The sequence below is a fragment of the Lampris incognitus genome, chromosome 10 (assembly GCF_029633865.1).
Source record: "Lampris incognitus isolate fLamInc1 chromosome 10, fLamInc1.hap2, whole genome shotgun sequence".
NCBI lineage: Eukaryota > Metazoa > Chordata > Actinopteri > Lampriformes > Lampridae > Lampris > Lampris incognitus.
Genome location: NC_079220.1, coordinates 14,061,604 through 14,073,026, shown reverse-complemented (window position 1 = coordinate 14,073,026; position 11,423 = coordinate 14,061,604). Strand labels below are relative to the sequence as shown.

The 11,423-nt window shown below is 49.1% G+C and overlaps 1 protein-coding gene across 1 annotated transcript in view; it reads right to left on the bottom strand.

Annotated features, from left to right (window-relative positions):
* Nucleotides 1-4,874: 4,874 nt before the first annotated feature.
* The window catches only part of fscn1a (fascin actin-bundling protein 1a), an 18,995-nt gene continuing 12,446 nt past the window's right edge, over nucleotides 4,875-11,423 (bottom strand). Inside the window, exons 3-5 of the mRNA XM_056287441.1 lie at nucleotides 10,275-10,396; nucleotides 9,627-9,794; nucleotides 4,875-7,812 (exon numbers count right to left, since the gene is read on the bottom strand). Of these exons, the coding sequence (XP_056143416.1) occupies nucleotides 7,604-7,812; nucleotides 9,627-9,794; nucleotides 10,275-10,396 (499 nt within the window). The 3' untranslated portion in view covers nucleotides 4,875-7,603. The remainder of the gene's footprint in view (nucleotides 7,813-9,626; nucleotides 9,795-10,274; nucleotides 10,397-11,423) is intronic.

Sequence of the window (11,423 nt, the reverse complement as noted above, 5' to 3'; positions counted from 1 at the left end):
CTCTGCAGTGAAGATACGTGTAGCGCTATCTATCCCTTTTAACTGTCAAGGACAACGCTCCTGAGTTCTCTATACAACTCGGTATTCAATAAACTATTGAAGTATGTTAACTTCGCTTCTAATGTGTTTAAAGTATGTTCTAAAGGCTCTAAATGTCTTACAGTGTCATCTGGTAACTCCAACTAAAAAGGTTGACTACCCCTTTAAGGTGTTCAGATATGGCATATGACCCCTTTAAGGCAATCTAACATGGTCTTGACACCTCAATGTGTCACCGAGTAACTTATATTAAAACGGTGGACTAGCCCTGTAAGGTTCTAAAATATGGTGCATTAGCCCTTTAAGGTTATATACTATGGTCTACACATCTCTGGGTGTCACTAGGTTACTTCCAGTAAAAAGGTGGACTAGCCCTTTAAGGTTGTCTCAACATGTCACTTACCATAGCCTAGACACCACAGGAATAAACACACATGAATAATCCACACTCACACAGGTACATAGAATTATATATACAAATGTATTATGAGTAATAATTATTAGAATGAATGAAAGTAATAAGCCTCAATGGCTAACAAGCATCAGCATTCATATATACACAAATGAATGACCAACACATTAGCATACAGCTCAACAACCCTATAAGTAAGCCGGCAATAAAAATAAAAGAAAGTCAACCCCCAGTTGCAGGCCTGTTTCTTTATCGGGTACGTTGGGGCTCTAAACAGCCCTCTTCGCTCCGCTTGGGAGCCCGCACATCCAGCTTGTACTCTCAAAGAATGAATGCTCCTCTTCGTCTCCCGCTTCCCACCGCAGCACAGCAGCGAACGTCAGGCAGGCAGCCATCCTAGTGTAAACTACTAAGACACGTTAGTCCCTAGCTAACGGGTCTGACCCTTTAGCCGAGCGTTTAGTGATGTCGCCTTGTGGTGCAGTACACCCCGTATCGAATCCCGCCCCGGGCAAGAAAATAACCAGTTACATTGGTGGCAGCGGTGGGATCCGGAAACGTGCAGATCCTCAGAAGTCTCTTCGGAGCGCGGGAATAACAAGGCGCGCTTCCGGGAGAGGGTGACGACTGTAAACTACTAATAAGACACGTTAGCCCCTAGCTAACGGGTCTGACCCTTTAGTCGAGCGGTTACTGATGTCGCCTTGTGGTGCAGTACACCCCGAATCGAATCCCGCACCGGACAAGAAAATAACCGGTTACACTAGCTAACTGGCTAGTTAGCCGTTAGCACCAAACCGTGCGCTCGCCTCGGCAGCACAACACGGCAACAGACGACTCCCTCTGCGTTCCTCGATGGTCGCATGAACACAACACTACACTGTAACTGATAACGTTACTTCACTAAACTAGAAGGCGGCCCGACTCACTGTGGGGCAAGCCCCTCACCGCATCCAGTCCATTCGCGCGTCTTGCTGTGCTAGCAACGAACACCGACTGGCTAGCTCGCTCCGTAACGTCGCTGGGTCCACATATGGGACTGACGAGTAGTCAGTTTGTCTCCCCAGTCCACACAAACAGTTCCCGGGATGGGTTTCGGTCAGAGACCCGCACACATCACTGTTCACTAAACTTCAATTACATTTCTCTCACCGCAAAATAGCATATAACAACTCGACATCAAACTGCTCCGTTTTTCTCACACAACGGGCGAGTGACCTCCCTTCTCTCCCAGTTCAGTCTGCTCGCGCTGACGTTCCCCGCTGCCCTCTCAATCAATCACATTCAAGATAAGTTATTCTCTCCACAGCCAACCAATCACAACAATGGTAAGTTTTCAACAATAAAAGTAAATGCATTTCACATTGGTAAACAACTGTTGCAGAACAATATCAACAATATAATATATTCATATTCAAAAGGTAAACAAAATAACAAGCATAGGCCAAACTCTTATCTAATAGTGCAATATAATATATCTGAGGCCTATAATTTAACCACAGGGTTACATACGATTGAAGCATGTGCTGTTTTACAAACTCTAATTCGGGCTCTGAATTCACCCGCAAACTAAATCCAGTCGCGGCGTGTTTTTCTTGGGGGGTGCATTGGCGTCCGAGGTCGTATATCCGCGCTGAGCTTTTGAATGCCAGCGGTGTGTGTTATTGTTTCTTTGACCTATTCACAATCCAGTCTGGGCCTGGGTCGGTATGATGAGTGAGAGGGCGGCGAGGCCCTCGGCGGCTGTTTCCCTCTCCCTGCTGACTTGCTCCGCTCCGCTGGGCTGTGATGGGACGGATTTCACTCCCGCCTTTTGTCTGGAGTCCTGAGCTGTGACGGAAGACACGACCCAGACGCGATGCATGCGCCAACCCCGACACCTGAGCTAGGTAAATACCGAGGCCACGCCAGCTTCCTGTTATTCCGGGACCACTCGCCTGTGGTTGAGTGTTTGTGACTATTTCATCCTTGTTTATCAGTGTGTCCCCCCCCCCACACACACACACACGGTACGCATTCTTTTGTCGAGTTTCTGGCAACCCAGACAACCGGCATGGCCCCACAGAATCAGCGCGCATGTGCGTGTGTGTCTCCGTTTTACTTGTGTACCCCAATATCACAAATTTGCCTCAGGGGGCTTCACAGCAATACAACATCCTGTGCTTCAGTGGGGGAGGAAAGATAGGAAGGAACCTCAGGGAGCGCAACAGAGGAGGGATCTCTCTCCCGAGACGGACAGACGTGCGACGGATGTTGTGTATATAGAATAAAACACAGTTTACAGAATACAGCATTGAAAGAGGATAACAGAATTATAACGGAATTTCAGAAGATGGAGAATATGAGGAGCAGGAGGAGGAGGACGCCAAGCAGCGTCCTGGTGCCACCAGGAGCCGCACCACCACCGTGTGTGTGTCTGCACATGTAAATGTGTGTGTGTGTGTGTGTGTGTGTGTGTGTGTGTGTGTGTGTGCGTGTGTGTGCGTGCGTGCATATTGATGCACTTCTGTCTGGTCCTCAGGGACTGGTGTCTGGCTGCATACGCTCCCAAGACACTACACCACCACCACCCGGGGGGGGGGTGTTTGGGTGTGTTTATTGTGTGTCATTCTTTTTAATGACTGTGTGTTTTTACAGCACTGCTGCTCGGTATTTTGACACCTGCGTGACTGTTTTTATGACCCGCGCCTGTCTCACGGGGGCTGCTGTCAGTTTCTGCTCAATACGACCAAGGGGGTGCTCTGCGGCACGTCACCGCATCGTTGCTGTGAGCGGATGTTGAAACACGGGAGCGGTGGTCTTCCCCAGACTCACGGGAGTCCTTTTAGGTGCAACATTCAAATAGGCACGTCGTCATTTTGGATTTATCTTACGATTTCATGGTAGCCCTGTTGGCAGTTTGTAGCGTTTGTACCACTACGACAGCCTCGGCAGGCCCCTTAAAAACAAAAAAAAGTGGTACTTCTGTTCGACATGAGTAAAAACGACGTCACACCCGTGAAAGGGGGGTATTGCCAGTTTTTAAAGACATTTTATGGTTTGCAAAAACCTTCCTGCCCTGCGTGATTAATGTCTAGTGGTCGGTAAACCTGTGTGGACCCACGTGGCTCCGTCATAGCACGTGAACCACAGCAGCGGATTTGGGATGTGACAGAACGGGAACAGCGGACGAGTGCAGGAGTACAGTTTACTCGCGCAAAGTCGGTGGAGAGGTGGCGGCTCGTGCGTGGAGGTGGGGGAGGGAAGGGGTTTTCAGACTGGCTCAGCGGTCCCGGTCCTCTTGCTGTTTCCTCAATGATGAGCTCTTTTCTGATCAAAGGCAGACCACCCCCACCCCAGCCCACTATCTAACCCCACCACCACCACCCCCCCCACACACACACACACACACACACACACAGCCCCCCACTCAATACACACACAAGGGCCCTACCTCATTCATTCTGCCTTGTGGGGTGTCAGAGGATGTAATGAAGGGCTTGACGTTTCTGGCCCTGACAACGCCCTGGTGCAACACACACACACACACACACACACACACACACACACACACACACACACATTCCCATTCTCTCGCTCTTTCCTCTTTTTCCCTCCCCTGATGCCCCTCTTCAATTCAGACCTGACAGTTTCCAGCAGCTGTTGTTGCTATGGTAACGGGGGAGGGGGATCTGTGTCTGCGTCTCGCTCTCAGATGAGGGTGGAGACGGTGGCGGCCATTTCGCACATCCCCCCCCACCCACCCACCCACTCACGCAGCCAGCCGTCGTCAAAAGGCGCAGACAGAGGGAGGACCAGCTAATGCTTCTCTGCCTGCAGCCCGACGTTTTACCCACAAACCACTGCGTCGATTTCAGGGATCTGGGTCAGATTTTAGAGTGACTCATCTTTTCGGTATAGAGAGAGATTTGTGTGTGTGTGTGTGTGTAGCGGCGGGGGGCAGATTAGAGACTTGCTCAGGAGGCTCCATCATTACATTACCATTCTGAATGCTGTCCCGGGGGGTGGGGTGGTGGAGGGTTTGCCCTTTCCCTGCACCAGAATAAGGGGAGGGGGGGTTGGGGGGTTGCCCTTTCCCCGCACCAGAATAAACGTTTCAGCACAAAGGGCTCCATTCAAGAGACGGGGGGGGGGGTGCATGTGTGCGCATGTCTTTCCATGCTTGTGTCTGTCTACACAAGCGGGCCGCCATGTGAAAGCTGCTGCTGCAGCCAGGAGAACCGGATGGGGAGCAAACATGTAGCAGATACACATTCATTATGCAGCAGCGAACGGGTTTCCAGACAATCTCAGGGGCGGTGCTCGGTTTAGGTACTGGGGGGGGGGCTTGTACTTGCAAACTGAATAAATCCTGAAACAAAACCCAAAGAGTAAAGAGAACATCACCACAAGACACACACACACACACACACATACACGTGAGTAGTGTTTTCAAATCCCTGTTTTATTTGTTGTTGGATTTCAGGTGAACCAATGGCAAGAGAGGAAGATTAAACCACAATATCAAAAAATTATACAAAACAATATAAAAAAGGAAATTCCAGTTATACAAAGCAAAGATGTGGCCGTTTTATTATCCATTCTTTTCTTCTTCTTTTTTTCTACTGCCCATAAACTCAGTAAGGCACAGTCATTACCACATGCTTTCCCTTCCACATCTGTTTGTCTGAACCTTGGTCTTGGAAACCGGAGGAGACAATGGTCTCCCGAGGAGAACCACTCCATTAGCTGGCGATTCTCAACCCTTCTTTGCAGAGATGTTCAAACCTTCACACGGGGGGGAAAAATGGTTTTGTGTAGAGATGGGGATCTAGTGTTTTCTCTGGTTTGTTTAACCAGACGAAAGGCATGAGAACCTCTTTCGTTCATGGTCCCCCCCCCAAAAAAGTCATCTCGAGACTGTTTGTGCTCCTATGCAGATTAAGGACAAAAATCAACAACTCTCAAAGTCGTTTTTTTCCAGGGAAACCAAACTGAAGGGTTGAGAATCACAGCAGCATTTTAACCTGCAGGTTTAATTCGCTACACAACTAAAGATCGGCATGAACACATTCCAGTCAAACACGACCGCTGCCGCTGGGGCAGACAAGTCAAGCACCAAACTCAAACTCGTGCGAGCAAACACCCTCAAGTACATGTCTTCCTCCCGTCTCATCGTCCCTCCTTTTTTTCCACCTACACCGAGTCTGGATCAGCTAAACCTACAACATAAACCAAACACACACTTATAATAGGTTACAGGTATGTCTGGACGCTTTGCAAATTTCAGCCGAGTCAGTGCAAATGGATAGGAATTTTAAAAAAAAGAGAGAGAGAGAGAATTAGATGATTTAGTATGGAGGTTTTTCTAGGACACTCCGTAAAGTCTCTTGATTATGGCAAACCTATCCAAGCACAGGTTCAGCAATTCAGAACAGGCTAGCCCGTCTCGACTTTGTGCAGTATGAGACCACAGAACGTGGACTGACTGGCGACAAGTTCCCGTCTGTGGTTGAGATGCTATGAGACAGGCTTGCAAACTGCGAAAACACACGGCGATATTTTCATGTGTGTAGTGAGATGGACAGCACCAGATTCACGTTGTCATCAGTTGCATGAATAAGTAAGATGGGGGGGGGGGGAGCCGTCCTTCCAGTATCAGGGTTCTACGTTCAGGACAAATGTGACAAATCTCGACTTTGTTCAAGGGATTTAAACCAAAAAAAAGGCAGCTAAACGTAAACTAAACGTTTCATTGCAGCACCCTCGCCATCTGCATAAGTCGCTATAGCTAGCTAGCTAGCCACGCCCGCCCATGATAATGTCTGTGCCTTGGATATAGAAAACGAAATTCATGCAACTGGGTTTTTCTTCTAGTAAGATAGGTTGAGTGCAGTAAACATCTGACCGTGCCTTTTCTTTATAAACACCACGGGACAATAGTTTAAGTTTGTGGAAGGGAAGGAGCACAACGTATTTTCTTTCTAGTTTTACTTACTACATCCTGTTTGGTCCGGGGGACAAAAAAACAAAAAATAAAACAAAAGGGAAACTCAAGACTCTGTGCCAACCAATGTGATCACAGTTAGAAAAAGGAAACTGGTTTACATTTGAATATTGTACAGTTGAGATGAAAAGGGCTCGCACCCAGTGGATACATCATCTTCATCATCTTAAATCGTCAGATTCTCTCCAGTTATATCACATAAATCATCACACAGAGGCAATAGAGCCCGCTCCAGAAACAAACACACTAGACCTGGTATGATAACAAACAAAAAAAAGTATGTTGGAAACAACACACAAACCACTTCGACATAACCCAACCTCGTAGAAACAGACCCACTAGACTAAGTCCAGCACAAACCATCTCGCCACGTCATCGCACAACCCAGCTAACACCCAGTTAGCTAGCTAGCTAACAGTGGCCACACTAGACTGTTTGAAAGAGTAAACGGTTTCAGAAGATTTGGTCGGGAAGAAATTTCAATATATCAGACCAGACACCATAAATACTGCCATCATGTGCTGCTCACACAGACAAAGCTAGGTAGAGGGGCAAAGGGAGAGGGACAGGGTGAATTAGGAGATGAGGGGCTCTTTTGAAAGGTGGCTCTGCTCTGGGAATAAAGAGGCTTGGAGGGGGTGGGGCAGATGAAATGAGAAGCAGCCCAAATACAAAATATAAGGTGAGGAGATGAAGGAGCAGCGGGTGGAGCAGCGAACCAGATTGGAGCAGGAAAAAGTGCACAGCCCCCCGGTAGCTATGGCAACAGATAAAGGTCGGCACTGCAGAGCAGAGCTGTGGGGGGGGGGGGGTAGAGGAGAAGAAGAGGGATGGAGAGAGAAAAAGAAAAGGAGGAGGAGGAAGAAGTAGTGTGGGTGGGTGGGGCAGAAAAAGAGCAAATTATACCTAAACGGCAAATGCACTCCTTCCTTCTCTCCCGCCCCCTTCTCTCCTCTACCTCTTTCCATTCATTCCTCTCTCACTGTGCAGTTCATTAACATGTAGGTCATAAGGAGGGGAAAATACGGGGTGAGGAAGGGAGGGGTGGACAGGGCGGTGGGAAGGTTAGATATACGAACGGGCGTGCATGCGTGTGTGCGGGTGAGAGGTGCGACGCCACACGCTCGTGTTGCCACGGTAACCACCCATCGCACTCTCGCCGTCCTTCAGTACTCCCAGAGCGTGGCGGACTCCAGGTCGTCGGCGTTGGCCTTCAGCACGCCGGCGTGGTCGCCGCGGAGATACTTGCCGTCCGCCACGTGGCGCACGGCCAGCTTGTTGTAGTCGCAGAACTCAAAGAGGAAGTCGACGGGTGTGTCACTGCTGCTCACCACCGACTGCTCGTTACCAACCATCCAGTATTTACCCGTGGAGTCTGGGGAGAGAGGATGGGTGTGAGGGGAACATGGAGGGAGGGAGGGGGAGAGAGCGAGAGAGACAAAAAGAGATGGGTAAAAAAATAAAGGCAGACAAGTCAAGAATGATGGTACAATAGCCAGTGGGTAGAGGATGAGCAGTGTGTGTGTGTGTTTTTGTGTGTGTGTGTTTAGTTGCAGAGGGAATATGTGAGGGGAGACAGAGATAAGGGAGTGAGGGATAGATGGAGGGCGTGTGGTTTGTGTAAGAGTGTAGGAAATAATGGTCGGACAGAGAGGAAACAGACGACAAAAGGGAAGGACGGTGCAGAGTGGACCAGGAAAGGTGTGAAGAAAAGGAAGGGTGGAAGAGGATGAAAGGATAGAAGATGGATGTGCCGGGAAGGGGAAACATTAAGAACCGCCTTTGTCTCGCAACATCCTCTAATTCACGGGCAGAAAAATCAGAGAAATGAAATCCCCTTTTTAGCAGCGACGCCTCATAATGGATAAGCGTGTAATGAGGATCCCTGATTGAATGAATTAATCCCTCATATGCCTGTAGGTGGTCTTTAGTGTGACAAATACCTCTCTACCAGCTGCGTGTCTTGACGGCATTGTTCCTGTGTGCAGGTGTTTGCACACACACACACACACACACACACACACACACACACACACACACACACACACACACACACACACACACACACACACACACACACACACACACACACACACACACACACACCTAGGGGTTGAAGACCACCTCTTAACAGCGCAGGTTTCCTCCCTGTAATAAATCTAATGTGTCTGTTGCTTCACGTCGTAAGACCACGGTAACCATGGACCACAGTGGGCGATGTGCATGCAGGTTTTCTTTCCAACCAAAACGCTCCATCGCCTGGTTAACACAACTTCAGTCAGACATGAGAGGACTAGTCAGCGGTTGTCTTTATCGGAGGGAAAACCTGCATACACGCAACCAGAGCTGGGAAATATTTCAATATCGATATACTGCTAGACATGGTCTCAAATTCTGGTTATAACATGGTGATGTAACTTAAATGCTGTCATTCCTTGGTCTGAAAGGCGGCGTTCCAGTAAAGCGATGTCATTTTCTGACCTTATTAGACCTTTTTCACCGCGTGAAATGAACAATGAACGCCTCTACCTGTTTGGTCATCATATCCACATTACCAAGAATAATTTCTCAAAATTTTCTTGTGAGTATATATGAAAGGGGCGACCGGGTGGTGTGGCGGTCTATTCCGTTGCCTACCAACACGGGGATCTCCGGTTCGAGTCCCCGTGTTACCTCCGGCTTGGTCAGGCATCCCTACAGACACAATTGGCCGTGTCGGCAGGTGGGAAGCTGGATGTGGGTATGTATCCTGGTCGTTGCACTAGCGCCTCCCTCTGGTCGGTCGGGGCGCCTATTCGGGGGGGGGGGGGGACTGGGGGGGAATAGCGTGATCCTCCTACGTGCTACATCCCCCTGGCGAACCTCCTCACTGCCAGGTGAAAAGAATCGGCTGGCGACTCCACATGTATCGGAGGACGCATGTGGTAGTCTGCAGCCCTCTCCGGGTCGGCAGAGGGGGTGGAGCAGCGACTGGGATGGCTCGGAAGAGTGGTGTAATTGACCAAAATTCGATTGGGGAGAAAAAGGGAGGAGAAAAAATATATATATACATAGCTGGATATTTGATTTTGTCAGTATTGCCCAGCCCTGCATATGGCCCTCCATGACACATGACTGAGTATCGCCATCTTGGAACCAGATGTTCTAACCAAGTTGTGGTGGGTGAGAGTAAAGTGAATCATAATGAACCTTGCAGGCTGTAGGCGCCATCTCTGAACTCAAGGGTGAAGTAGTCGTAGGAGGAGCGGTTGGAGTCCAGCGTCCCGGTCACCTTCCTGCAGCCAATGAAGCCATGCTCCCCACGCAGCACGATGATGGGGCGGTTAATCAGCTTCATGATAAACTCCTCAGTCTCACCTGATGACAACACAAAGAAAGAAAAAGACACATTAGATGGAACACGTTCATTTACTCGCTTCCGGAGGTGGACCCAAACACTCGTTTGACAACGGTAAGAGTTGACTGAAAATGTCCAAATCTGAATTTCCATTTACAGAGCCAACGCTACTACGGCCCTTGAACCTTTCCTTCCACTAAGCATACGTTTTATTCAAGGCTCAGCGTTTCCGGTTTTTATTTTTCAAAGCCGTCCAGCATGCCCAATTTGGCCACAAGAGGCCACTGTTGCATAACCTCACACGAAAAGGAACAACTTTTGGATCCGTAGAAACGTAACATCCGGGTGAAAATCCGCTTAAAAATCTGGGTATTTTTCGGTGGAAATCGGTAAAAGCCGAAAACGCTGAGCCTTGGTTTTATTTTACGACGCTAGCATTCGATAAAACCGTCTAGAGACTGATAAAGAAATGGCGACGGAAATGAAAAAAGCACACTGACTTGCAGAATCGATGGTGGCTGCTAGCTGGCCGTTTTTCTTGGCGGCGACATATTTCCCGTTGGCAGCCCGGAGAGTCAGCTTCTTCCCACGCCACTCAATGTCAAAGTAGCAGTTAGCTGACCTGCAGAGACGGGGGAGCGAGAGAGAGAGAGAGAGAGAGAGAGAGAGAGAGAGAGAGACAGGAAGACGTTGACAGAGACAACCAAACATACGTGCAAGTTGCCAATCAGATTACACGCTTGCACAGGCCATAAACACACAACACAATCGAATACATCTGGTCCATCGCGTCACCAATGGCGGGGGGGGGGGGGCAGGAGCTCTTCATCCAGGGCTAAACTACATGTAAGGTCATTAAATGTATAAGCTTAGCTTTAATGGGGTTCAGCATCAGCTTCACGTCTTAACTTCACAACTAGATTCTTAAATCCGTTCACACGGAGGGGTGCATGTTGACATCAGGGCTTTGCTTTTTTTGGGGGGGGGGATTTTTCACACACATATACACACACACCCGCATTGTCAATTGTACCTGTCCAATTACCCCACTCTTCCAAGCCATCCTGATCGCTGCTCCACCCCCTCTGCCGATCCAGGGAGGGCTGCAGACTACAACATGCCTCCTCCGATATATGTGGAGTCACCAGCTGCTTCTTTTCACCTGACAGTGAGGAGTTTCACCAGGGGGACGTAGCTCGTGGGAGGATCACGCTATTCCCCCCAGTTCCCCCTTCCCCCTGAACAGGCGGCCCGACCGATCAGAGGAGGCACTAATGCAGTAACCAGGACACACACCCACATCCAGCTTCCCACCCGGCTGCAGACACAGGCATTTGTGTCTGTAGGGATGCCCGACCAAGCCGGAGGTAACATGGGGATTTGAACCAGCGAGCCCCGTGTTGGTAGGCAGTGGAACAGACCACTATGTTACCTGGACGCCCCTCATGGGGCTTTGCTTTCTATAGGATTGTACTGAGCCAAAATTCAGCAAATGGGCACTCATTTGTACCTCGATTTCCAAAACATAAAAAAGATGAAACAAAAACTTGGGACCTTGTCCTGGACCTCATCCTGGACCTCGTCCTGGACATGCTTCTTCAACATAAGAGAAATGGTGTCTGCGGGGAGCCAACAGACTTGAGAGTGTG